The 27,774-nt window shown below is 41.9% G+C and overlaps 1 protein-coding gene across 2 annotated transcripts; it reads left to right on the forward strand.

Annotated features, from left to right (window-relative positions):
- Positions 1-258: 258 nt before the first annotated feature.
- Edem2 (ER degradation enhancing alpha-mannosidase like protein 2) lies at positions 259-27,172 on the forward strand. Of its 2 annotated transcripts, XM_047541630.1 has the most exons (11): positions 259-443; positions 671-781; positions 2,881-2,920; positions 6,383-6,488; positions 10,831-10,956; positions 13,150-13,361; positions 15,508-15,649; positions 17,155-17,279; positions 21,090-21,234; positions 24,266-24,387; positions 26,605-27,172. In XM_047541630.1, exons 1-11 carry the CDS (start codon positions 337-339, stop codon positions 27,103-27,105), a joined length of 1,737 nt encoding a protein of 578 aa, XP_047397586.1. In that variant the 5' UTR covers positions 259-336; the 3' UTR covers positions 27,106-27,172. The 2 variants fall into 2 exon arrangements, with proteins under 2 accessions (XP_047397586.1, XP_047397587.1); XM_047541631.1 differs by lacking the exons at positions 2,881-2,920; positions 6,383-6,488.
- Positions 27,173-27,774: the final 602 nt, after the last annotated feature.

Raw genomic sequence — 27,774 nt, forward strand, 5'->3', positions numbered from 1 at the left:
TGCCTTTAAATGGCTCTATGCAATTTTAGTACAAAATAAGTGCTCAATAAACGCTAGCTGGTATTATTAAAATATTAACTGATAACAGTAGCAATAGCAGCCACTGTCTTGAAGACACGTTGCTTTCGGCTTCGGAGACTATATATCCCAAGATGCTCTTTGCCTGGGTTCCGCCACCCATTGCATTCTGGAGCTTGTAGTTCGGAAGCGAGTGTCTGATTTCCCAGCGCGCAGGCGTAGTGGCGCGGATCCCCGGAAGCACCAGAAGCAGCTCCCAGGATGAGCGGGTGGCGGTGGCTGCAGCTGCTGCGGCGGCACTGACAGGACACGAGCTCTATGCCTTTCCGGCTACTCTTCCCGCTCGGCCTCCTGTGCGCGCTGCTGCCCCTGCACCATGGTGCGCCAGGCCCCGACGGCTCTGTGCCCGACTCCGCCCACTACAGGTGAAGGGGGCCAGGATCCCGCCTTCGTAGTAGGGGAGTGGGAAGCGCGCACCGGGTCCCTTCCCGTTCCTTCCGTCCCAGGACCCCCGCCCTGACTTGCTTGGGTCCCGCCGCTGGGCCCTCGGTAGAAATCAGCTGGTGGTTTCCACTCTTCGCTCTATTACTTGTCCTTTTTCTCGCCTTTTTGTGTTCCGTCCCACTACCTTATTTCTGGTCCCCACCACCAGGGAGCGAGTCAAGGCCATGTTCTACCACGCCTACGACAGTTACCTGGAAAATGCCTTTCCCTACGACGAGCTGCGACCTCTCACCTGTGACGGACACGACACCTGGGGCAGGTAGTGCAAGCAAGGGGGTAAGGGGGCAAGGGGGCGGCCGTGGTCTGGCAGTCCCGGTCCCCCCGGCGGGAGGGACAGCTGGGTTGGGTGGCTTCACTGGTTCCTGAAAGCTCCCAGCCAGGCTGCACTCCCTACAATGCAGACCAGCACCTCCAGGATCCAGTCAGCCTCTGGCCGTGGGTTCAGAATTAGCCCCAGCAGACTGGGCCTGACCTGTGGACTCAGCCTGAGCAGTAGCAGGCACCAACTGTGAGGACTCAGGCAAACTTCTGGAGTCTTAGGATATTGTGGAAGGGCTCCAAGAGTCAGAAAACCCAACCCCTTCTTTTTAATAGGTGGACAAACAGTTCCAGAAGGGGTTGTGAGTCTCCCAAAACTTAACAACCTCTGTAGTTGGTGCTCCCTATAACTGAAACACACTTTCCCCCTATTACGCGTCTTGTCATTCGTATTTTAGTTCCATATGTCACCACTTTAGTATCAGCTTCCCTAACCACTCCCACTTCAAGACATTCTTACAAGTCACCTGTTATTTTCTTTGTAGCACTGCTCTGATACTGTCATTTTCATTTATCTGCTGACTTGTCTTTCCCATTTCCATTAGATTAAAAATCTATGAGAGTTGGAATTCTCTGTCTTGTTCCTTGCTGAGTGAGGAATCCTTGCATTAACTGAAGCTGACATTGATTGAACATGGTGCTAAGCATTTTACTGTATCATCTTATTTATTTCTCTTAATACTCCTAGGAGTTTAATGCTGTTACCCCTATTTTACCAATATTTATAAATAACATCTCCTCCTATGCTAAGGACTAGAGAAGTTAAGTAAACTCAGAACTTGTGCTGATTTTCACTCTTTACTTGGAACATAGAAAATACAAACATGAGTAATTCAAGAAGTACAAAATCATAAACGATAATTATTTCTCATATCGTGGAGCTCCAACCACAGTTCCTTTCCTGTACATCCTTCCAGAAATATTCTTGGTTGGTACTATTATATAAGTGTGGGCATGTGTATCTTTTTAGAATTAACTCTCTAATGGTGTATTTTCTAGCTAGGCGCCGTGGCACAGGCCTGTAATCTCAGCATCTGGGGAGGCTGAGGCAGGAGGATCTCGAGTTCAAAGCCAGCCTCAGCAAAATCAAGGCACTAAGCAACTCAGTGAGACCCCATCTCAAAATAAATTCAGAATAGGTCTGGTGATGTGGCTTAGTGGTTGAGTGCCCCTGAGTTCTAACCCTGGTACACCACCCCCACAAAAAAGAAAAAAGCATGGTGTATTTTCCATGTAATAGAATACCCCCATTTTAAGTAACCGCCATCACAGTTAAGTTACAGAATGCTGGTGTCATCCTAAAAAGCTCCATTTATACTTAATCCCTCTACTACCACTGACCCCAACAATTGCTAATCTGCTTTTTTTTTTTGCGGTACTGGGGATTGAAACCAGGGCCTCGTGCTTGCAAGGCAAGCACTCTACCAACTGAGCTATATCCCCAGCCTGCTAATCTGCTTTATATTAGTACATCATTTTGAAATGCAATGGAAACATACTATAACATTTATTCTGCACATTGTCTTTTTTATTTAACAAAATTATTTTAGTTTTTTTTTTTTTTAAATTGGCACATAGACCTCCTGGTCTATCTTTTTATTTCACAGTTTTGCACTGTTTGTATCACAGTTTACTTCATCACTCTTCAACTGGTGGACAGTTGAGTTCTTTCTGGCCTTTCACTGTACTAAACAGTATTGTCATGAACCTTTTTAAACAACTGTGTGCACTGGGGGGTAAATTCCTAGTTGTAGAATTGCTGAAAACCCTGTGGTTTCAGCTGCAATCTTATACTGCCTCCCCATGGTAGACAAGAATGCCAGAGAATATTGGAGATGTGTTTAATTACACTCGAGCTATGCAGCACACTTTTCCAGGTACATTAAGAGGATTCAGGATCCCAGCAATTTTCCCTGTGGTTTTTCTGTTGTGAGTAAGTGAGGTAGGCAGAGGCACCACCATGACTCAGTTTTGGGGGGCTTTGATCTGGGACAGCCAGATATCTGGTGTTTGATTTTCTTTCCTTCTGACCTTTTACAGTTTTTCTCTGACATTAATTGATGCTCTGGACACCTTGCTGGTAAGTGTCTTGTCTGTTTGTGTTCCTTTTCACCATTGCACAATCAACTTGTTTCCTCTTTTGGCAGTTGACTGTTGGCAAAAAGTGACTCCCTGTCCTGGGATGTTCATCTCTGATTCTGAGTTATTAGGATCTGGCTACACAGGTAGAATGGAGGGAATGAGTTCCAATTTATTCAGGTTCCTTTATTTAACATTTATAGAGGGTCTATATGGACAGGGGCCTGTGATAGACTTGTATAACTCTATGAGGAATATAGACCTTGACATTCTGCTTGTTTTGAGAAGTTTACACTTAGTAGCCACGTGCAGTGATAGTAAAGTAATAACTAACTAGTCACTGTGCTATGTGTAGGGCTTGTGCTAAGCACCTTACATAACCAATGTTAATCCTTTGGTTAATCCTTTCAACAACTTCATGAGGTAAGCACTTTTACTCCTTACAGTTAAGAAATCTCATGGTTAGAAAGATAAAATGACTTGAGCAGGATACTCAGCTATTAAAAAGCAGAGTTAGGACTTGATCTTGATTCTGTATGACTCCAAATCTTAACTGTCTTTTCCTTTATAAGAAGCCGGGTGCAGTGGCACATGCCTGTAATCCTGGCAGCTCAGGAGGTTGAGGCAGGAGGAATGCAAGTTTGCAGCTAGCCTCAACAGCTTAGTGAGGCCCTACACAACTTAATGAGACCCTGCCTCAAAAAAGTAAAAAAAGCTGGGGATGTAGCTCAGTAGTAAAATACACCTGAGTTTAATCCCCAGTACTGAAAAATAAAAAAGACTACAAGAAAGGATTTAACAACTTTCCCCCTATTTCATTATTTCTGGTTCTCTGTTACCTTTCTTATTTTTATATACTGAGAGTATTTATGTGACTGTGAACACTACATAGATGTAGTTTAACTTATTTTTTCACTTAATGTTAATTTGTGTGTACTTATCCAATCATGAAATATTTACTGAGGGCCAGCAGTGTACCACGCACAGTGCTGAACTTTGGAGTTATCCTGGTAATGTTATACGTAGGCCCTGTGTCCCTGGAGTTTGTGGTGTTAGCATGGAAAACAAAAAGATCAAAGAATAAGTTTAAAGAATGTATAATTACAAATAAAGGTGAGTGCTCTATAGGAAAGGTGCACAGTTCTGTGAGTGGTCATAACAAAAGAATATGCCCTAGATGGAGGAGGTTGGGAGAACTTCCCTGAGCAAGTGAGATGACACTTAGTTGAGATCTGAAGGAGAAGCAGGTATTGACTGGGAAAGTGAGAGAGGAAGAGTATTCTAGATGGAGGGAACAGCCAGTGCAGAGGCCTTGGGGCAGGAGAGAGCATGGCAAGTACAGTGAATTGAAGGAAGGTCACTATGGCTGGTGTGGAGAAGGAAAAGTGAAGAAATGAAGTGAAGCTGGAGGGATAGATGGAGACCAGAAGGTACAAGCCTTTCTTCACTGTGTTAAGGATATTGATCTTTAATTTGAGATCAAGGGTAAGCCAATGGGATTTCTTAAGTAGAAGGCAGAAAATGGTGAGATTTCTGTCTTGAGATCACTGACTACAATGTGACAAACATTTGTCAAGTAATTGTATCATGAACTGTGGTAGGCACTCTGGGGAAATTCAGGAATGAATAAAACTTCTGTGCATGCAAAGATTTTCTAAATGTAAAAAAAAAATAAATGCCCTAAGAGAGTTGTGTGAATAAATCACTTGGGTCTTTTAAAGGAAGAAGAGGTTAGAGGAGGAATTAAAGGCTTCCTAAAGACATTTAGACAAGGATAGGTTGGATTTAGAAATGGGATGTTATGAAGCAAGTGGTTTCTCCCAGAGGGAATGGCATGTCTGAAGTCAAGAAGTTGGGGAAGTAGTTGGTGCAGTTTTACTGACATAGATGAAGACAGTTGAGGTGAAGACGAGTCCTGTGAGATATGATCAGAAAGGAAGGCTGGATCCAAATCACAGATGACCTTGAATGCTAGTATAGTCAGGAGTGTTTTGTTTGCAAGTGACAGAAATCCAATTCATACTGATTTAAACAAGGAAATTAACTGAATCAGGCAACTAAAATGTCCATAGACTCCTGACCTCAGATCCAGCTGAACCCAGACATGAAAACAATGTCATTAGGAGTCTCTTTTTCCATCTCTTATCTCTGTTGTTTTTGCTGTTGCGTTCCCAGGCTCTCCGTAAGCTGGCAGAGTAGCTCCACTTACATCCCACTCATTTGGGAAACCATGGAAAGAACCCTTTCCCCTGAATTCCAGGGACTGAGAGTTCATTCAGCTGGCTTAGATCACCTACCGGTCACTGAACCAGTCATCTGGCAAAGAAATATGGCACTGTGACTGATCCAAGTCAGGTACCCACTCACTCCATAGCTGGGGACATGGGAGTGACCATGGGAGAGGAGTAATTCTTTAAGGGAAAATCAGGATACTATTATCAGAATAAAAGGTTTCAAAATTGCATTTGGCTATTGGGTTAAAGAAAGAAGTATAAGGAAGTCTGGAGGCAATTTCTAGCTGTAATTTTCCAGCTGTAATGTTAGAGACTCAGGTTCTCTAAAGCTTTCCATTCTACCATCATTAGTTTATAGGCTCAGTGCCTCAGGATGAACTGTCACTGCCATGTCTCCAGAAATCTTGTCTGCTTTCAAGACAGGCAGAGTAAAAACCATGCCAGCGTGTCTCCCTATTATTATTAAGAAAACAGGCTTTTCCAAAGGTGCCCCCAGTAGACTTTGTAAGGGTCAGAACTGACTGGATAGTATAATCACCTCTGGTGGCAAAAGAGGCTAAGAAAGGAGCATCTGGCTTTTCAACCTCTCTGGAGGTAAAGAAGTTTGAAACACAACCTGTAATGTTTTCCTTAAGGTTGATTGTAACAAGAGAGGGTTAAAAACAGGTATGCACTGTAGATGTCAGGCTAAGGCTTCCTTGCTGAGTCTGCTTTCTTTATGTTGTAGCTTTTGAAATGAGTGGCTAATGGCTCCAATTGGTACCTGGGAATTTACTTAACCATTCTCTCAATATCAGATTTCTGGGTGATTTCTTGCTCACATTTTTTTTTTTTCTCTGTCAGCAGATTTAGGACAGAAACTGGAGGTCTTAATTGAATAAGTGAGGGCCACAACAGCATAAGATCCCAAATTCTGGCTGGGTGTGGTGGCACATGCGTGTAAATCCAGCAGCTTGAGAGGCTAAGGCAGGAGGATCGCAGGTTTGAGACCAGCCTCAGCAACTTAGTGATACCCTTAGCAACTTAGCTAGACTGTCTCAAAATAAGAAATAAAAAGAACTGGAGGTGCAGTTCAGTGGTTAAGCCCCCCCTAGGTTCAATCCCTGGTACCAAAAAGAAAAAAAAAAAAATAATAATAATAATAAAGATCCCAAATTCTGAATCCAGCATCTTCAATTCCTCTATGCCTTAGAGAGAGAGCTTCTTGATCAGGTTTCTGTTCCTTCCAGATTTTGGGGAATGTCTCCGAATTCCAAAGAGTGGTTGAAGTGCTCCAGGACAATGTGGACTTTGATATCGACGTGAACGCCTCAGTGTTTGAAACTAACATTAGAGGTGAGGGCTGCCTTTCAGGGCCTTTGGAAGAGAAGAGAGTATGGAGTTGCCTTAGTATAAACCAAGAGGTGGTAAATAGGCTCTTCAGGATCCATCTTGTCAGGACACTAGGCCTAAACCAGTGACTGATACAGCTCTTCTGCCCTCCTGGAGGGTGGTGGTTTGTACGTGGAGAGTGTCTTCGAATCCCTCTTTAGTTTCATACATGAAAATGAGCAGCAGATGGAGAAAAGACTAGAAGGAAATAGGCCAGAATTGCGCACATATATAACTTTGATCTGGTGCTATGATCCAGAAAGATGTGTCTGGGCACAGTGGCACTTGCCATAATCCTAGGAACTTGGGAGGCTGAGGCAGAAGGATCACAAGTTTGAGGCCAGCCTCAGCAATTTAGTAAGGCCCTAAGCATCTTAGTGAGACCCTGCCTTAAAGTAAATGAAAAAGGTTAGGGATGTAACTCAGTGGTAAATCACCTCTGGCTTCAATCCCTAGTACCAAAAAGAAAAAAAGAAAGAAAGAAAAAAGAAAGATGTAATCCCTGCCTCTGCTTCTCTTAGATCTTATTTTCTGTCAAATAGAACTTACTGTATTGATGGAAATGTTTTCTATATGTGTTTTCTGATACAATAGCCAATAATCACTGGGCTTTGAGCATTTGAAATGCATCTGTTGCAACTGAGAAACTGAATTTTCCATTTGATTTAGTTTTTTAAAATTATTTTTTCAGTCGTTAATGGACTTTTATTTTATTTATTCATATTCAGTGCTGAAATTCGAACCCAGTGCCTCACACATGCTAGGCAAGTACTCTACCACTGAGCCACAACCCCAGCCTCTTTATTTAGTTTTAATGAATTTAAATGTCTTCAGTCACATGTGGTTCGTGACTGTTGTCTTGGATAGTGCATGTCAAGGACGTTTGTTTCCAATTTTGATGGCCCATAAAAACCATTTGGGACCTTTTAAAAAGTTTTCATGTCTAGAATCCACCCTAAACTTAATGAATTGGGATCTCTGGGTTGGGTGCTAGAATCAGTATTTTTAGTAGACTTCCAGTGATTCTTGCAAGGCTATTATACCTTTTATTTACTGTGACCCTCCAGACCACTATTTAACAACTATCACTTCTAGATGACAGAATTATGTTTTTCTCCTTATTTTGTGTATGTTCTGCAATGAAGCATTGCATATGATACATAAAAGTTTTAAAAAGAGAAGAAAGTAGGGGACTTCCTGGAATAGAATCCTGGTGTAGGAATCAGAGCTGAGTTTGAGACTCTGCCTGTTGCTGCATCTCACAGCTTCCTAGCCCAATTTGTCATCTGTAAATGAAAGTCATCTTTATGCCTTTGTTTCTGATGTGAATATAATTAGACCAACTTTTGGGTGGGTTGACATTTGCCTGGTATACCTTTTTATACCCTTTTACTGCCGATCTTTCCGTAGTTTTATGATTAGTTACATCTTATGTAAACAGTATAATATATTTTGTTTATCCATTCTAACAATCTTTTAACTCAAGCATTTTATCCATTTACACTTACTATAATTACTGATGCATTGATACTCATTTTTCTAGAATGTGCAATTTGCCCCATCTTCTCTGTTCCTTTTTTCTCTTTTTCATGCCTTCTATAGATTGGTTTCCTCCTCATTCCATTTTCTTATACTAATTTAGAAATTATGCAGCACATCTAACTTTTAAAATAGTTTTCCTAGCAAATAGAAAAAACATCTTGCTAAAATCTAAAGTTAGTGAAAGTCTTTAGTTCTCTGCCAGAATGATACAAAACTTCATTCAGAGGGCACCCTGACCTTTGTTCTATATAGTTACATATTTTAGTTCTTTGTTTTAAACCCTTCAACATTATTATAGTTGTTCTCTACAGTTGAAGTTTGTTTTTCCCAGATGTTGATCACTGTTTTTACCATCTTTCCTTCTCTTGTCTTAGGATCATAACATCTATGATCCTTTATCTTCTCTCTGAAGTACTTTAGAATTTTCTTTAGTGCAGCATGTCCTTGGCAAACCTTCTCAGCTACTGTATATATGAAAATGTCTCCATTTCACTGCCTTTGTTTGGCCTTTTAGGGGATAGTTTTGCTGTTTTTTTTCTCTTAGCACCTTGAAGCCATGTTTTTAATCCATTCCTGATTTCATCATCATTATTAAGAAATAATCTGTCCGTACTACCCATTATTTTTTGTAGATATTCTGCTTTTCTTTTTTTCATTTTCACTTCACCCTTCTTAATTTTTTTTTATTTTGAAAAATTTCAAACTTAGATAAAAAGTGGAGAAAATGGTACCACGAACTGACAAACCCATCTCCCAGAGTTGATCTTTATTGCATGGACTCTGGCTGCTTTTAAGAGCTTTTATTTCTTTGGTGTTTTGCAGTATTAGAATGATGTAAATAAATGTGGAATTCTTTCTTTTTTAATTTTTTAAATTGTCAATGGACCTTTATTTTATTTATTTATATGTGGTGCTGAGAATCGAACCCAGTACCTCATGCATGCTAGGCAAGTGCTCTACCACTGAGCCACAACCCCAGCCCTGTGGATTTCTTTCTATCATCTAGCTTGGGATTTTGGGGTCTGAGAATTGCTGTCATTTCTTTGAGAAGGTTCTTAATTATTTTCTCTTCAAGTAATGCCTCTCCCCTTTTCTCACCATCTTTTTTAGAAACTTCAACTCAGTATATTCCTCCCTATTCCCAAGTCCCTTCTTATGTTTTTGGTCAAATTTGCAATCCTCTTGCCTCAGCCTCCCTAGTCACTGGGATTACAGGCATACGCTACCACGTTTGGCAATATCTTGTATCTTTTATTTTTAAATTTTTAGTTGTAGATAGACACAGTACCTTTATTTTATTTTTATGTGGTGCTGAGGATTGAACCCAGTGCCTCACACATACTAGGCAAGTGCTCTGCCACTAAGCCACAACCCCAACCCCAACATTTTATATCTTCATGTTGCATTTTGGATAATTTTTTTGGTTTGACTTCAAGTTCACAAGTTCTCTCTTTAGCTATATAGTATCTGCCAGTGAACCTAATCCTGTGATTTTTAATTCAATTATTATATTTTTTATTTTTAATTCAATTATTACTTTTTTTGGTCCTTTTAAAAATATACCTGGTTAAAAAAATATATATACCTGGTTATTATTTGTGTATTTATGTATTCCAACCTCTTTTATTTCTTTAAGTATATTGCATGCAATTATTTTCTGTTGTGTGTCTGATAATTCCAATATATGAAGTGTTGGTGTGTCTTGTTCTACTGTCATTTCTGCTGGCTGTTACCTATAATGCTTTGTATATTTTGTGGTTTTAAAATTTGATTTATTACGTTTTCATCCTCTGTTCATTTCCTAGACTTTATCTGTAGGATTCTTTGAGGCCTGGGATGAATGTGAGTTCTTCCAGATACAGTTTCTATTGATTTCTGCCATGTGGCTGGAGTCACTACCTACTAAAACCCACTTTATGCTAATGGTTTGAGGTTTTCTAGACTATCCAGTTAGTGTAGATTCAGATTGTAAAACTATGAATGAGATTTTTTTTTTTTTTTTTTTCTTTAAAAATTTCCCCTTTTACTTAGCACCAAGATTCGAGGCATCTAATTTTCCTTATGTAACTAGCAAAGGTATGCAGGGTCTATTTTTAATTCATACTTACACACGTCTTTCAAGTTTCAACTTTATGTGACTTCCACTTTGGCCAGGTCCTGCCTTTGTCTTGTGTTCCCCCTTCTGTCAGGAGGGGAAGACTGAAGTTCAAGGTCAGAGATTAGTCAGGGGGCCATTCCTTATATCTGTTTAGCCATATTTCTAGAAATAGAACCTCTGTGTCATTTTATGAGTCCTAAATATTGCATAGTACATCAAAATAGATAAATTAATGAGATTAAGGTAATACTTTTTTCTCATCACCCAAGGTGTGACAGGCAGTTGGGAGACTGAGTGACAAAGTAGAATGAGCTTGGACTTTGGAATCAGGCAGACCTGGCCCTATATCCTACTAAATGGGTGGCCTAGCGATAGTCACTTTGTCTCTCCAAATCTTAGTATCTTCATGTGAAGAGGGGGTGGCAGCACACTGTGTTTGGCACACAGTGGGCACTTCAAAAGGTGACCCTTGTTTTCATGACCCAACAAGAAAAGAAACTGTGACCTTCACACTATGCAAATACTTGGGACTAAGGGTTGGACTCATTGACTAGGTGGCCTTAACCCCTTCCCAGTGACTCACCCCACCAGAGTGGTTAGATTTAATTTGCACAACAGAAAGACTGATCCTAGTCCTGTGACACTTGCATTTTGTGCCATCCGTAGTGGTAGGAGGACTCCTGTCTGCTCATCTGCTGTCCAAGAAGGCTGGGGTGGAAGTAGAAGCCGGATGGCCCTGTTCTGGACCTCTCCTGAGGATGGCCGAAGAGGCAGCCCGAAAACTCCTCCCAGGTAAGACCCACACAGAGATGGGGAAAACATGAAGTCCAGTAGGCCCCGCCTTCCTTGCTGGAGATGAGAGTGGCAATGCTGAATCACATCCTGGTATTTTTTACTCAAGTACTGTATATTCCTACCCCTGAGCATCTACCATAGAAATCAGGAGCTCTCTGGGTATTTTCTGGGCTTGCTGGGGTGCCAGCTCAGGATGGATGAGCTGACCTCATTACAGTTTACAGGCATGGGCTGAGGTTTAGCCTGGCTCTTATATGGTTCTTACCCTTATTTTGTGCCAGCCCGTTTGCCCCCCTCCCAGGCCCATATGCTGCTGGAATACCAGAGCTCTGGGTAAGAGTTGTGATCTAGCATTAGGAGCCATGGGTTCTAGATCGACTCAGCCAGCCAGCATCTTGACCAAACTACTCTTCCTCTCCATGGTTCGGTTTCCCTTCTTTCTGGAAGTCATCATTCTTGCTTCCCTACCACATTGGGTTTCAGGGAGGCCAAAATAAGATCAGACAGGAGAAAGCGCCTAGAGAACCTCAAACACTGAAACAAGAGGGGTTTGTTTTATGGCTACACTATGTTCAGGGCTGCAGGCCAAGTTCAGTGTTTGGTTCCAGTGGGGCAGCCACACCAGGCTTGGCAGCATCATCAGCTGGACACTGTGTTCCCTTCAGGGCGTGGTAGAGGTCTTAGGACTGTTCACACCCAAACACGTCACAGTGTGCTTTCCACCAGCCCCTTGACCATCTCATTTGTCCCTTGTATGCAACACTTGCCTCTCATACTTGAGAGGGTGAACTGGGTTCGGGTCTCACTCATAGCCTATGGCTCACTGCCCGAGTGTCTCCTCGCAAACATCATGTCCTGTGTGATTCATCCCTAGAGGAAGTTGCCTTTTTTTTTTTTTTTTCTTTTGTCATTAAAAATTTTTTTCATTCAGAAATATACATATTCAAAAATACATATTCATTAATTATAGAGAAAGCACCAGTATATCTACCCTTTAGGTCAATAAGGAGGATTTTGTTACTTTCTAATATTTCCTTTCTTTCCTAAAATATTTCTTTGGGTCCTTCTTACTTGTGATTGTCGTTCTCCCTGCTTGCTGCTTGTGCCTGCCAGGAAACAAGTTTCTTGTCTATGACAAGGTTGCTGGACCCTGTAAACTTTGTTCAAGGTTTGGTGACCTACAGGCTGCTCTGTAATTGTTTGACCTTTTGGCCTTAAGAGGAAATCTCTGCCTTGTCAAGTTCTTGCCTTGAATCAGAAGGCACAGTGTGGGGTGGGCAGAGCATTGGGCTGGGGCTGTCAGGGTAGTCAGGGCAGGTATTCCCAGCCCAGCTCTATTTGACTTTCCTGTGTGGCCTTTGGCTGAATCACTTCTTTACAGGCATATTTTCCCCACCTGCAAATTGAGGGTCAAACTCTCTCATGGGTTTTTTTGTTTGGTTTGTTTTTTTAGTTTTTGAGTACTGGGGACTGAACACAGGGATGCTTTGCCACTGGGCTATATCCTTAGCCCTTTTTATTTTTTAATCTGGGATAGGGTCCCACTAAGTTGCCAAGGCTGGCCTCAAAGCCTTAGCCTCCTGAGTCACTGGGATTTTAGGCATGTGCTACCACACCCAGCTCTCTCTCTCTTTTAAAAATAATTTAAATAATTATTTAAACAGGGATCTCAAACTCACACCTTTGGGGCTTCTAAGTATCAGCTGATCTGTTTTTAAAAATTTTAAAAAGTAGTGTTTTAAAACATTTATGAGAGGCTTCTGATGGGGCATACTCTGGTCCATGTGACACAAGCCCCACCTACTCCCTGTAGCTTAAACCTTGCCTGCTTCTCACTGAGTTACCTGCCTAGCCTTGGAAGGCATAGTGAAAAATAATAATAAAGTAAAGTAGAGCTGCTCTATCTGAAGTGAGATATGTGGAGTGTGGCAACCTGGAGCACAATTCACCCAGGCCCTCATCACAGACAGGAGCCCGGGGATTGGGCAGAGCAGTGTCTGACAGCATCTGGGTTAGGTGTCTGCTTAGGGCCCTTCAGTTGTGACATTCATCCTTCTCTTGTTCACACTTTAGCAGATCACCCAGGAGAAAAAGAAGGAAGGGCTGACTGAGGTCTCAAGCTTTAGGCCTGTTTCAAAACCATCCCTACCTCCCTTCTTCTGTCTGAGTCATATATTTCTGATTATTTAGCCTTTCAGACCCCCACTGGCATGCCCTATGGAACAGTGAACCTGCTTCACGGAGTGAACCCTGGAGAGACCCCTGTCACCTGTACAGCAGGGATTGGGACCTTCATTGTGGAATTTGCCACCCTGAGCAGCCTCACTGGTGACCCTGTGTTCGAAGATGTGGCCAGAGTAGCCCTGACGCGCCTCTGGGAGAGCCGGTCAGATATTGGACTGGTAGGTCAGCTGCTGCCCTTCCTCTGTGAGTTAGTCTGCCAACATAGCCCCCATTTATGAGGTCTGTGAGCAAGAAGTTACAGTTAAGCCAGGGGAAAATTAGGGTGACCTTGCGAGTGGCCCAGGACTTGGGCTTAGGACACCAAAAGTAGACCAAATCTGCCATTCACATTTTGGCACAGAAGGGAAAACAGCCTGAGAGCCCATATCCTCTGCCTTGGGGTAGGGACTGTGTTAAGCTTGAGCCCTTGAACTTCTCTGATTTCTAGGGAGCCATATGTTTCATGCTTCTGACTTACTTAGTGACCATAGATCAATAGATCATCAGCTCATCTGGCCCTCATTTTTAGTGTCTATCTATATTTATAAAATTGTGTTTCTTAGAATGCCAGTGTTAAGAAATATTGAATGGTTGTTCTGTTGATAAAAAAAAAGGTTCCCGGTCAATTAAGTTATGTGATTCTTAAATATGGTACCCTCTATTGCGAAAGTAACAATGAACAGGAGCAGAATGAAGGTCATGAAATCCAGGGGTAAAGTAATTGATTTGACTTCACATTTCCCAAACTTATTTGACTCCAGGACTTCCCTTTCCCCTCTAATTCCGATTAACACCGGGAAATTTAACACACTTTGAACCAGTTGATCACTAAGGTGGTTTTCAACTCCTTAACAGGATATTCTAGTGAACCTAATAGTAATTGAGCCACAGCTATCCAGGAAAGAACACTGGATTTAGACAAAACTAGATTCAAGCTCTGGCCTTGCTAAATCAAAACTTTGTGACCCTGAGCCAGTCGCTTAACCTTTCTGGTCCTCAGTTACTTCAGCAGTAATACCTCCTTTGCTGAGTCAGTTGTGACTTCTAAAGACTGTATTTGAAAGTGATTCAAATATAAGTTACGAAAAATCTAATGCTGAGTCAGCTTGAAATATGGAGCTTGTATGAGTAAATTTCTCAAATCTCTTAGGAAGGTGCCATTCTGGGAACCTAGAGTAACTCCCTTAGTCCAACACAGGCAGTGTTTTCTCCGGCCCTGGGACCATAGTGAACTCTGTTGATGCCCTGCCTTGGCCCTTTTCATTTCTGTGCACACTGACCTGTTTTCTAGCAGCCATTAGTCCTGTCCCTTTGCTGGCAGGCTTTTGCTGGTGCCTGGAGCCGCCTTTGCTTGCCTTGGCTGGAAGTACTGGAACTTAATGCTGTCCTGGGGCAGTTCTCAACCAGTGACTGATACTGGTGGAAGTTTGTGGATAAATATTCCATTCCCCACCCGTTGCCTTTGGGTGAGATCATTTCAAGGCATATTCTCTACACTGACTCCCAAGCTCCCCAGAAGGACTGAGCTCCAATTCCCATGGTGGAAACTTGCTCCATCACTCAGCCCTTATGGGCTGTGTCCCCTTTCCTGATTCCCTTGCCCCCTCCTTCCTTCTCTGTTGGTATTTTCAGGGACTTACTTTTGTATCAGCTGGTTTTATTCTCCCTTACTGAGGGTCTGCCCCTGGGGGAGCCCAAACTAACATAGAATACTTAATAATTTCTTTTTGATCGAGTATTTGATAAAGTTATTACTTTCTGGAGGGTCTGAGTTTTATGAAAATACATTTCTTCCTTTAAATCTTTTAACATTTATTTTAAAAAGACTTTACAGTTACACGGTTCAAAATTCAAAGGATCCAGTAAAAGTACCCAGAGACATTGGTAAAGTTCCCTCTGACCCCTATCCTCCAGCTGCCAGTTTCTTTCCTTCCTGAGTTAATTTATGGAAATATATGAAGAATGTGTCATGTCTTTAGACACTGGCATCACAGGCCAAGTGCTCTGAAGTCTGACACAGATCGTAGGAACAGCAAGTTCTCATCTCTCATCTCACACACTCTGGGCAGGGCATAAACACTCCAGATCATTTTTCTTTTTCATTTTTGGCCCAGTGTGTATAATTACATCCTCATAAATGTGCATGAGATGTCTCTCCTCTGTACAGATGTGCAGGAAGACTGACCATGCATGGTTCAGCCTTGTCACCTTCCCCTTTTACCTCTGTGTTTCCAAGAAGAGCTTGCATCCCTCTGGGCACTTAGGGGTAGATACATCCTTCTTTGGTGTTAAGCCTTCCGTTGGAACCACGTGTCTCTCTCCCAGGTTGGCAACCACATCGATGTTCTCACTGGCAAATGGGTGGCCCAGGATGCAGGTATCGGGGCTGGTGTGGATTCCTACTTTGAATACCTGGTGAAAGGAGCCATCCTGCTTCAGGATAGGAAGCTCATGGCCATGTTCCTAGGTAAACAGGGCAGGGTAAGGGGGCTTTTTCATGGCTTTTCCTATTGATATGTGGTTTATTTGTAAACTTTTGATTAATTATTCCCCAGTGCCTCCAGAATCAATTCAGAATGCCTGAGTGTGCATTTGAAGGCACAGTGGACTCAGACCTCCCACTTGCTGCCTACTACACCTCCTCATGCCTTCTTATTTATTGATTGATTGATTGTACCAGGGGTTGAACCCAGGGGTGCTTAATGACTGAGCAATATCCTCAACCCATTTTTATATTTTATTAGGGCCTCTGCTAAATTTCTGAGGCTGTCTTTGAACTCATGATCCTCCTACCTCTGCCTCCCGAACTGCTGGGATTACAGTCGTGCACCTCCATGCCCGGCTCCTCATGCCTTCTTACAAGAACCAGTTAAACCATGCTGTTCTCTGTACATGGCCTGGATTTCTTATCCCCTGGCCATTATAAACACTGTTTCCTTGGCCTGGATATTTTTCCTGTGCTCATGTCTCCAAATTTTATTCACCCTTCAAAGCCCAGCTTAAATGTCACCTTGCCCATGAAACAGTTTTATCCTTCCTCAGAATATAGAGCCTTTCTGGCTCAGAATATAGCACCTTTCTGGCAGGCAGCTGTCATCAACAATTACAAGTCTAAGAGTTCAGTACAGAGCCCATGCCTTCTTCCTCTTTATGTTTCCCCCAGGCCCTTGCATGAGTCAGGTAAGAGATGAATCCCTGTTGAATAAATGCATTTACCCTCCAGGTCTTTAGCCACTAATAATAATGGTCTTAGGGAATTCTCGGGCACCTAGTAATAATTACTATAGCCACTGTTCATTTGTTCAGCAAATATTTATTGGGTACCATAAATGTGCCAAGCACAGTGTCAAGCTCTGAACATGACTATTTCATTTAATTCTTATATCACTCTTTTAGGTTAACTCATATATTTGCATATGTATTTGGCACTTTGTTCATTCATATAATATTTGTTGTGCATATTTATTGTGTACCCTCCTAGTGCTGGGGATTCTGCATTGAACAAAAAATGTTCTAGGGCTCATGGATTTACAATCTAGGGAAGGAGTATAAATTCAAGTTCCCACTGGGATGTCAGCTTCATGTGGGCTGAACTTTGTCTTGTTGACCACTGCTCACCTAGCAGGTACTCAGTGAATATTTGAGTGAATAAATGTCTGGAAAATCCCACCAGGTATGTAACATTTCTTTCCCAATTTTAACAGGTAGTAAAACTGAGGCTTAAGCTGGGAAAGTTTGCCCAAGGTCACAGCTAGCATGTGGTAAATTTAGCCAGAGGTGGGATTTGAGCCTGAATGTTTGACTCTACACCCTTGCTTCTTTGTAGTCTGCTTGCCATACTGCATCCTAGTCCCCGTTGAGGCTAAGCCATCATATGATTTCCTGAAGTGTGAGTCCGCACTTCCATTGTCCAGCCTGCCTTTTGTCTTCTTAATTGCTCATGTGTTCATTATCCCATTTCCTGTGGTGCAGAATATAACAAAGCCATTCGGAATTATACCCGCTTCGATGACTGGTACCTGTGGGTGCAGATGTACAAGGGGACTGTGTCCATGCCAGTCTTCCAGTCCTTGGAGGCCTACTGGCCTGGTCTTCAGGTAGGAATGATCAAAGATGATGGTCATTTTTCTTTAGAATGACAAAACAAGCTCATTCTGATACATGTCAAATAAGTTCCTTCAGTTGCTTGAGTACGTTTTTATTGGTGGGTGGACAGGGATGGAATAGAAACCTAGAGTGAATTAGAGAGGTGCACAATTCTGCCATGCTGAGTTTTCCAAGGGGAGCACGGAGGTGTCAGGAACTGAACTTCAAGGTTGCCATGGAATGTCGTTCCAGCTACAGTAATGTAGACGGTATCTTTCCAAACCGGGTGACAGCCGTTTCTCCAGGGGCCTTTCTGTCAGGTTTCTTCACTCTTGACAGTGGGCCTGCTCATGCTTGTTCCCCACAGTCCGATAGAGTTACTGCTGGAAGGGCATTGAATCTACCCACTAGGTATGCCAGATATTTCCTGTACCAAAATGGGTTATAGTCTAGGTGGGTTTGATTGTTTTTTATTTTAAGAAAGGTAATAATGCAATGAATGGCAGTAAATTTTGAAAAGCACACAAGGGAATACAGTGAAAAGTAAATGTTGGGCCCTTACCCCACTGACCCTGTTCTATTTTCTATGACTCCTTCCAGAAACCCATAAACATCAGAATGTATATATTTATATCCTCCTTTTTCTTTAAATAGATAGGAACATGTTATATTCTTTGTTACCTATATCTCTCTTTAAAAAAAATTTTTTTTAGTTGTCAGTGGACCTTTATTTATATGTGGTGTTGAGGATCGAACCCAGTGCCTCACACATGCTACACAAGCACTCTACCTCTGAGCCATAGCCCCAGTTCTGGTACCTATATCTTGTAGATCATTTTTTATTCATACATATGGATCAGTTTTACTTTTTTTTTTTTTTTTTGCGGTGCTGGGGATTGAACCCAGGGCCTTGTGCTTGTGAGGTGAGCATTCTACCAACTGAGCTATCTCCCCAGCTCCTTACTTTATTTTTTAAAAAGCTGCATATATTCCATTGAATAGATAGACTTTGAATGGGTGCATTATGCTTGTACATAATGATGGGGTTTATTATTACATATTCATACAAGCTAGATTGTGATTCTTGAATCAGTCCTTAATTGTGTATTTTTAGCCAATTTTCTTATTTTACAGATGGGGAAAGTCTCAGAAATAACAAGTTAATAAAATCAAACATTGGTATTGCTCTTCTAAGATCTTTGAATTCTATTGCTTGAGTGTCCCCTACAAGAATTCTGAAAAACAATGGAGCCCCTTGCATGTTTTTAATTTTAAGATTTTTAAATAATTGCTTGCCATTCTTTTTTTCCTTGAATTCATATTTTCATTCTGTTCCCCCAAGATAATTTTTTCATAATTATTATGTTTTATGCTGGAAGCATTTATTGATCATACATCTCTGTAACAGAAGTTGTATATACATAGAAGTTTAAAATGTTTTAAAGTTGCTTAGAGCCTTGGCTAAGTTACTGAGGCTGGCCTTGACCTTGCAGTTCTCCTGCCTCAGCCCCCTGAGTTATTGTGATTACAGGTGTGTACCACCACACCCAAAGTCCTGCCAGCTACTTTACACAGAATCATCACAATGCACTGAGGTAAATGTTTCACAGATGAAGTAGTTTAGATGTTAAATTTGTTCATTCATATACTTAGTAATTTTTTTTTAAATGAGATAAGATTTCTATGTTGCCCAGGCTGGCCTTGAACTCCTGGGTTCAAATGATGGCCTCATATTGGCCTCCCAGTAGTTGGGACTATAGGAATGCTCCACTGTGCCTGGCTTTACTCAGCAAATATTTGAATGCCTACTGTGTTTCAGCCATGTCCTTATGAAGTTTATGAGGGGGAGACACAAAGAAAAATTTAAACACACATACAGTAATACCTTGCAGTGTAGGAATCAAGAAGCTGAGGTAGAAGATACCACATGGGGATGTGCTTTAGACAGGATATTTGGGGTGCCTCTCTGAAGCAGAGATACTTAAGCTCGTATTAAAAGGGCTCCTATAAATAGGGGTGGAGCATGATGTTCCAGGACAAGGAAAGGTGATGTGTAAAGGTCCCACGGTAGGAAAGTTGGGTGTTTATCAGAAACAAAACTGCAGTTCAGCCTTCAGTCACTGGAAGGTCAGCAGTGACCAGATTGTGCAGGGCCTTGGGAAGCCATGAGGTCTGGGGTATGTAGTAAGATGGCTACTCTGACTGCTTTGGTGAGACTGGATTGAGGAGGGGCAGTGGTGGGACTAGCAAGGAGGCCTTTGAGGTCATCCCAGTGTGAGATGCTGTGAGCAGGTAGTGGCTGTGGAGAAAAGGGCAATGTTTTGGAAATGGAATTGCAGAGAACAACTGAGGAATGGATGTGAGGGAGGAGAGAGGAGCCCAGGATGACCACCAAGTTTCTGACCAGGATAACTAGGTAGACAGTGGTGCCATTTAATAAGAAGGGACAGAGGCAAGAGTAGGGAGGCAACTGGGGAAAAGTGAGGGAACCATGATTTTACTTGGGAAATGTCAAGTTTGTTCTATCTATGAGACATCCAATGGAAATGTCAACATCAGCTATTTTTCTATGAACTTATATTAATACGAATGACTTAACAATAGCTAGAGAAATTACAAATGCACATATCCTCTCACCCAGCAATCCTAATTTTGGAAATTTATCTTACAGATATATTTTGCATATATTTGAAATGACACATGTGCAGAGGTATTTATTGCAGCAATTGATTGTTACAGCAAATGGCAAAAGATCGGACCAAGCCAAATGGCTGTTAATAAGAAAGTGATTAAATTTCAGTCTGAGAAATAGAATATAGGGGGCTGCAGTTGTGACTCAGTGGTAGAACCCTGGCCTAGCATGTGTGAGGCACTGGTTGTGATTCTCAGCACCACATATAAATAAGTGAATAAGGGCTGGGGATATAGCTCAGTTGGTATAGTGCTTGCCTTGCAAGCACAAGGCCCTGGGTTCAATCCCCAGCACCATAAAAAAAAAAAAAAAAAAAAAAAAAAGTGAATAAAATAAAGGTCCAGCAACAACTAAAAAAAAAAAAAAAAAATATATATATATATATATATATATATATATACACATATATGTATATATATTTTTTAAAAAGAAATAAAATGTGATGCAACTATATAGATGAGAGCACTCTGTATGTACTTACCTGGAAAAAAATCAAGATACATTGTTAAATAAATAAAGGAAGGTGTAAAATAGTATGCCTAATTTAGGCTGTGTTTAGTGATGGGAAAAGAACATGCTCATTTTTGCTTATGTTTGCATAAAGAAACTCTGGAAAGTTACATAAGAAACTACTAAGAATGGTCAGCTGATGGGCTGTGGGGTCAGGGTGAAAGCACAGCTAACCATTTCCCTCAGATTTTTTTTTTTTTTTTTTCTTGTGGTACTGGGGATTGAACCCAGGGCCTTGTGCTTGCAAGGCAAACACTCTACCAACTGATCCATATCCCCAGCCCTTCCCTGAGAATTTTGAACTAGCTGTCAAAATAAAAACTGCTGGTAGCTAACATTGACCATGAAGATTCAGGGACTTAATATATAATCTCAGTTCTTCCCAACAATGCATGAGATAAGTGTCAAATTTTACATCTTACAGATGAGTCTCAGAGAAGTTAATTGTCTGGCTCAGGACTACAAAGTGAGACAGTAGCAGACTTGGGGTTTGGTTAATGACTTTTTTTTGCCCCAAAGACTTTACTGTCTTTTCCCTGAGGTTGACTATATGTGGGATTTTGTCTATGGATTCTTAGGCTGGCATTTTTTCTACCTGACCACCACATCTCTCCCACAGAGCCTCATTGGGGACATTGACAATGCCATGAGGACCTTCCTCAACTACTACACTGTATGGAAGCAGTTTGGGGGGCTCCCGGAATTCTACAACATCCCTCAGGGATACACAGTGGAGAAGCGAGAGGGCTACCCACTTCGACCAGGTGAGCAGCATCTCTGGCCCATGGCAGGGTCTGGTTCCTCACACCCTGATCCCTCATAAGCTCTTGCAAGGCTATTTTTTCCCATCTGATCCAGTAGCTCTGGGTGATTTTCCTACTAGGAGTTATTCACCCCCATATTTTCAGGTATAGACACCGATAGGTAGGCTGTCTAAACCCAGGGCTCCTGGACTCTTTCAAACTCAGGGAAGCAGAGAGAGGGGAAATTTCCAGATTGCCTCCTTTGGAGCTTCTGCCATCAGGATTTCAGAAGCTGGTGCAAAGTCAGTGGGTTGAGCAAATTATGCTTCCAGAGTGTAGAATGGTAGAACTTTGAGATGGACCTCACGCATCATCTAGTCTTGTCCCACTCTCCTTTGGCAGCTCAGAATCAAGGAAGGGACCACACACTGGACATTGTCTTAAGTTTCTTGACATCTCTGATGTCCTCTGATTCACTGTAGGAAAGTTAAATACTGAGAAAGGAGGGAAAGGGGTACAGAGTCAGGAAGCTTAGTCAGCATGGTCATCCCACCCCAGTGTAGGTTATGTTAACATCATTGATGCTTTCCACCTAAATTGCCTCTGAGCCATGTGACAGGCCTTCCTTGTACTTCTGCCCATTTTGCCTTCTTCTGCCCCAGTTCCTTTCTCTAACTCAAGTGATCATTGTTGGACTTTGGGAGGATGCAGGAGTGAAACAACAGTTTTAAAGGGCAAATCAGGCATTTCAGAATCCTCAGAAACTGCTCTTTGGTGTTTCTCATGCATTTGTTGTCATGGCTTGCTTTATTTATTTACTTATATATTTATTTTTAAATTTTTTAAAAATTTTTAGTTGTAAATAGACACAATATCTTTATTTTATTTATTTATGTTGTACTGAGGATCAAACCCAGGACCCCATGCATGCAAGGCAAGCACTTTACCACTAAGCCACAACCCCAGTCCTTATTTATTTGTTTATTAATTATTTTAAGAGAAAGTATCTTCATATCTAGCATCACCTATAGAGGAAATGATCAGTGTGGGACTAAATGTAAAACGTAGACTTGTGCAGTCTTAGGGTTAGAGGAATCTGAGATGTCTTCTAATTGAAATACTCCTATAGTAGCCCTATCAAGTGGTTATCTGGTCCTTTCTTAGTTGCCTCCAGCAGCAGGAAGCTCACTACATACAGAAGCACCTTGTTCCATTTACAGGACAGGCTGGCAGGAAGGCACCAGTGGAAAGTAAGGCGCCACTGCCAGGAATCCAGGAGGGCCTCAGACCAGTCACCCTTCCTTCCCCAAAACAATAGCCCATGGGAGATAAAGATACAACCTTGTAACTAGACTGGCCAGTGCATTGCACTCTGGTTCATGCCTCTGATCGCCAGTGTGGGAGCACAGAGTCTAGCCTAATGGCTTCTGAGGACTTCACCTCCTGCACAGGCCAAATCTAAGTCTCAGACTGTCGCCCTCCTCCAGAGTTGTCCAGATGATGTACAGGAAGGTAAAGCAATAGCTCGCATACTTAGATCCTTGTGTGAGAAAGAGAAAACAAGAATGGCCTTGACCCAGCCAGATGCTGGAAGCAGAAGGGAGGCCTCCCATGACAGTGCTGTCTTTTCTGTCTGTGTTCATCTGCCAGTAAGTGTGCCCCATCTGTATCTTAGAAAATTATCAATTGGATTATCAGTTGTCTCCTTGTGGAGGGAGGGCAATGTAGGAGAGAACTGGGGAGGTGGGTGGTACTGATTGAGCTCAGGAGGAAACAGGAAAGGAGAAGATGGGGAGATATTGGTGGAGGAGGAAGAGTAGTTCTTCCTCTAAGAAAAATGGGTGACCAAGGAGAAAAGCACATTGAGCTATAGCTTCTACCCACTGAGGCCATCCTCAGTGAAGTCAAATCTTTCTTTTCCAAAACAGTTATTCAGGTATTTGAAAACAATATATACATTTTCCTGAGGTTTTTTTTTTTTTTGCCTTCCAGAATAAATATTCTCATCTGGATCCACTTTTTTTTAAAGTTGTTGATGGACTTTTGTTTTATTCATTTATGTATATGCAGTGCTAAGAATTGAACCTAGTGCCTCATGCATGCTAGGCAAGCGCTCTACCACTGAGCTACAACCCCAGCCCCTGGATCCACTTTTGTTGGCTAATGTCTATCTCAGAATAGAGCTCATGTCTGAACATCACACTCCCCTTATGGGGTAGGATAGGGCAAAACTGTCACCTTCTGAGCACAGTGAATCAGGGACTGCATCTTTGGTAGGTCAAAGGTTGCTACTTAAATATCTTAACCTTCATCTTCTTCTCTGTCCTGACTCAGCAGGGGCCTTAGAATTTTTTTTTTTTTTTTTTTTTTTTTTTTTTTAATTTAAGATTAGGTTAGGCTGTGAGTGACAGAAAGAAATAGCTTAATCAAGATGTAATTTCGGGCTGGGATTGTTGCTCAGTGGTGGAGCACTCACCTAGCATGTGTCAGGCACTGGGTTTGATTCTTAGCACCACATATAAACAAATAAAAATAAAGGTCCATCAACAACTAAAAAAATATTTAAAAAAAAAAAAAAAAGATGTAATTTCCCGGCTCAGGAGGCTGAAACAGGAAGATCGCAAGTTCAAAGCTAACCTCAGCAATGGCAAGGTGCTAAGCAACTCAGTGAGACCCTGTCTCTAAATAAAAATATAAAATAGGGTTGGGGATGTGGCTCAGTGGTCAAGTGCCCCTGAGTTCAATCCCCAGTACAAAAAATATATATATATATATATATATATATATATTATTTCATTCCTCTCTCATATTCTGGTTGTATATGGCTCTCTATATGGGCGGGAGTCCATGGTTACCCTTATACTGGTCTCCACTGAGTTTCCAGCTTTGGCCATGTTAGCTCTCAGTTGGGTAAGATATCCCATGTTTCTCTTAGTTGGGGCTCTATGGACAAAGTAGAGAGGGGTGTAATCCTTCACTGCCTTTCCTGAGTGGGCCCCAAGCCATGCCTGCTCAGCCACTGGGTGAGGTAGGTTTGCTTTGGACTTTGCAGAGCTCATTGAGAGTGCAATGTACCTGTATCGTGCCACCGGGGATCCCACCCTCTTAGAACTTGGGAGAGATGCTGTGGAGTCCATTGAAAAAATCAGCAAGGTGGAGTGCGGATTTGCAACAGTAAGTGCTTCCTGGGCCCACCAATTGGGAAATATCTCCCCTTGCTGTTATAGAGCCTCTTTAAGGGTGAAGTTTTGGGAATGCTGGAACATAAGTACTGGAGGGGACTTTGGAGATGAACATAAACTAGTGAACAGAGAGCTAAGAGCCTTGCTAATGGTCATGTAGCTAGTGGAGGTAGAGCCAGGGTTGGTTCCCAGGGGTCTTACCCCATGCCCTTGGCATTCCCCCTGCACCAGAGATCCTTGCCTGTCTGAATCAGCTACTTTGTAATGTAAGTTTCCTGGAAAGTTTACTTTTTTCTTTTTATGTACTGGTGATTGAACCCAGTGGCACTTAACCACTGATCCACATCCCCAGTTCATTTTATTTATTTATTTTGAGACAGAGTCTCACTAAGTTGCTTAGGGCCTTGCTAAGTTGCTGAGACTTGCTTTGAACTTGCAATCCTCCTGCCTCAGCCTCCTGAGTCTCTGGGATCATAGATGTGTGCCACTGTGCTGAACTTCCTGGAACGCTTTCTGAGAGTTTATAAAATGGATTTTAAGAAGGAAAATTCATAGCCTTGTATTCAAACCTGGGGCCCTTCAACAAAACAAGCCTGCTGGTCTCACAGATGCTTATTGAGTGTCTTTCACTAGGCCCAAGGGTGATAGTGGTGCAGAAGGACCTAGCTCCTGCTCCAGTGGAGATTACATTTTAGTAGGAAAAACAGTGAACACATCTGTGAGACAGAAAGGCCAATGTTGGCTGGAGTGGGGTGAACAAGGAGGAAAGTGGGTCCATAAGAAGGTCCCAGAGGGAGGCAGGGACTGTATCACAGCAGGCCTCACACAAGCCATGGGAAAAAACTTGGATTTGGGTCAGTTTGGAAGGAGAAGCCTTGGTAGGCTCTATAGCAGAGCAGGGCCATGATCAGATTGGCATTTTAGAACTATCACTCTGGTTGCTGTTTGGAGAATGGATTGAAAGGGTCACAGGTGAGAGCTGGGTCACATACTCGTATAGGATCCCAGCAGGTAATATATAAATAATCATTACAGACACATAAAAACAGATGTTTAGGAAAATAGTCTGGAAGAAAATTTTCCTGAAAAATATACAGAGTTCATATGGAGTTATAAGATTTAAAAATATATACATATATATATTTTTGCAAAATTTATAATGTGATTATATTCTGTAAGTAAAATATGAATTCCCATTTTGACAGAGAAGGCCTATATGCTTAGGGAGAAAATAAAACAGTTGTATGTTTTGGTTTCCATAGTGTTGTTCTGTGAAAAACCAGAAATAAACCCATTGGGGCTTTCTTAGGAATGTTAGGTTTATTTCCAAGTAAATGAAGCCTCTTGGAGGTCTTCCAAGGTGCATGATGGGAAAAGGCATCTGATCTTTTCAAACAAGGCAAGAAAATAAGTCTTGGTGCATATATCCATAGAGACAGGTTTTTTGTATAAGATAGTTGTCCACTGAGAATTAGTTTTGTTTCAATGCATTGCTAATTCTGAGAAGCTAAGAATAAATGTTTGTAGCAAGTCATCTTACTCATCTTTTGCAGTAAACTCAAGTTGAAATTTTCTAAAATAGTCTCATTGTTAGTTATTTACAATAGCAAAAACTTGGTAACTACCTTGATGCCCAGCAAGGGAGGATCTAAATAACTGATGATGCACTTTAACAATGGGATATTATGCCAGGGCAGGATACAGGACACTGGAGATTATCCTGTCATGTAGGAAGATCAGGGAGACCTTCCTGGGGAGGCAGCATCTGAGCAGAGACTTGAAGGAAGTGAGGGAACTGGCTATGAGGGAACCTGGGGGAAGAGTATCTATTTTTTTATTAAAATTTTTAAAATTAAATCTCATAACCTAACATGAAGGACATGGCAGGCATGGTAAGGCTTGGGTTTTTAGCCTGCATGAAATGAGGTGCCGGCCTAGGGTTAAGAAGAGGAGTTGCATGAGGTAAGACTCATGATACAAGTATAGTGTAGGGTAAGGATGGAAGCGGGGAGCCCAGTAGGAAGCTATTGTAATAATCCAGGTGAGAGGAGGGAGCGGCTTGGAAAAGAGTGAGCTCTGAAAAGCTATGTGAGTCACCTAAAGTCCCTCAGCTGCTTAGTGACCCAGTAGGAATTCTTAAAGAGGGTCGCTTGACCCTTACTACCAAACTATAGTGCCATCTGACTTTTCTCCTTCTCCCACGTGGCAGATCAAAGATCTTCGAGACCACAAGCTAGACAATCGCATGGAGTCCTTCTTCCTGGCTGAGACTGTGAAATACCTCTACCTTCTCTTTGACCCAACCAACTTCATCCACAACAATGGCTCCACTTTTGATGCTGTGATAACCCCCTATGGGGAGTGCATCCTGGGGGCCGGGGGCTACATCTTCAACACAGAAGCACACCCCATTGACCCCGCTGCCCTGCACTGCTGCCGGAGGCTGAAGGAGGAGCAGTGGGAAGTGGAAGACCTGATGAGAGAATTCTACTCCCTCAAACGGAATAGGTCAAGATTTCAGAAAAAGAGGATGAGTTCAGGGCCCTGGGATCCTCCAGCAGGGCCAGGAACATTCTCCTCACCTGAAAACCACGACCAGGCAAGGGAGAAGAAGGCCGGCAAGCAGAAGATCTCACTTCTCAGCTGCCCCAGTCAGCCCTTTACCTCCAAGTTGGCGTTGCTGGGACAGGTTTTCCTAGATTCCTCATAACCACTGGATGATTTTTTATTTTTATTTTTTTTAAACTAAACTATAGTAATAAATCTGCTTTGGGCTATTGTGTTTTTCATATTGTATTATTTTCACTCAAAGAAAAGGCTTGTGACTAACGACAATTATAAATCTAGTTTAATTTTTCTTAATTAGAGAAATAACTAAACCCTAAGTTAGCTGGCTGCAAAGGCCCAGGGGTTGATAGTTCAGTCCCCCTTTTCTGGTATCTTTGGGAAGGGTGCTATTACAGAAGTATTTCTTTGTCAGTTCTTGCCCCCAAACTGTGCTTTTGCCCATTAGCTGTCCCTCTATCCATCTGTTCTTTCAGTCAGCAAAGATTTAAGCAGCTTTGGGGCCAGTGACAACCCAGAAGGTAAGCCGTGAACAAGGCAAACGATTTTTATTCATAAACTAAATTTATAAATTCTGCCAGAGAAAATTTAACTAGTAAATATATAAAGTGACATTAACTAAGTTTCATGAAGCAGATAGGGTGCTATGCTAACTAATAATGGGGCAAGTTAAGGTACCTTAGGTGGATTGGTAGGGAAGGCCTCCTTGAGGACAGGAGTCATTAAACTTTTAATTATGTAAATTTTTAAATAAACAGAAGAGAGAACAGGATAGTAATCCCTCAAAGGCTTATCACCGGACTGTAGCAAATTC

This window comes from Sciurus carolinensis, chromosome 2 (assembly GCF_902686445.1).
Source record: "Sciurus carolinensis chromosome 2, mSciCar1.2, whole genome shotgun sequence".
Lineage (NCBI taxonomy): Eukaryota > Metazoa > Chordata > Mammalia > Rodentia > Sciuridae > Sciurus > Sciurus carolinensis.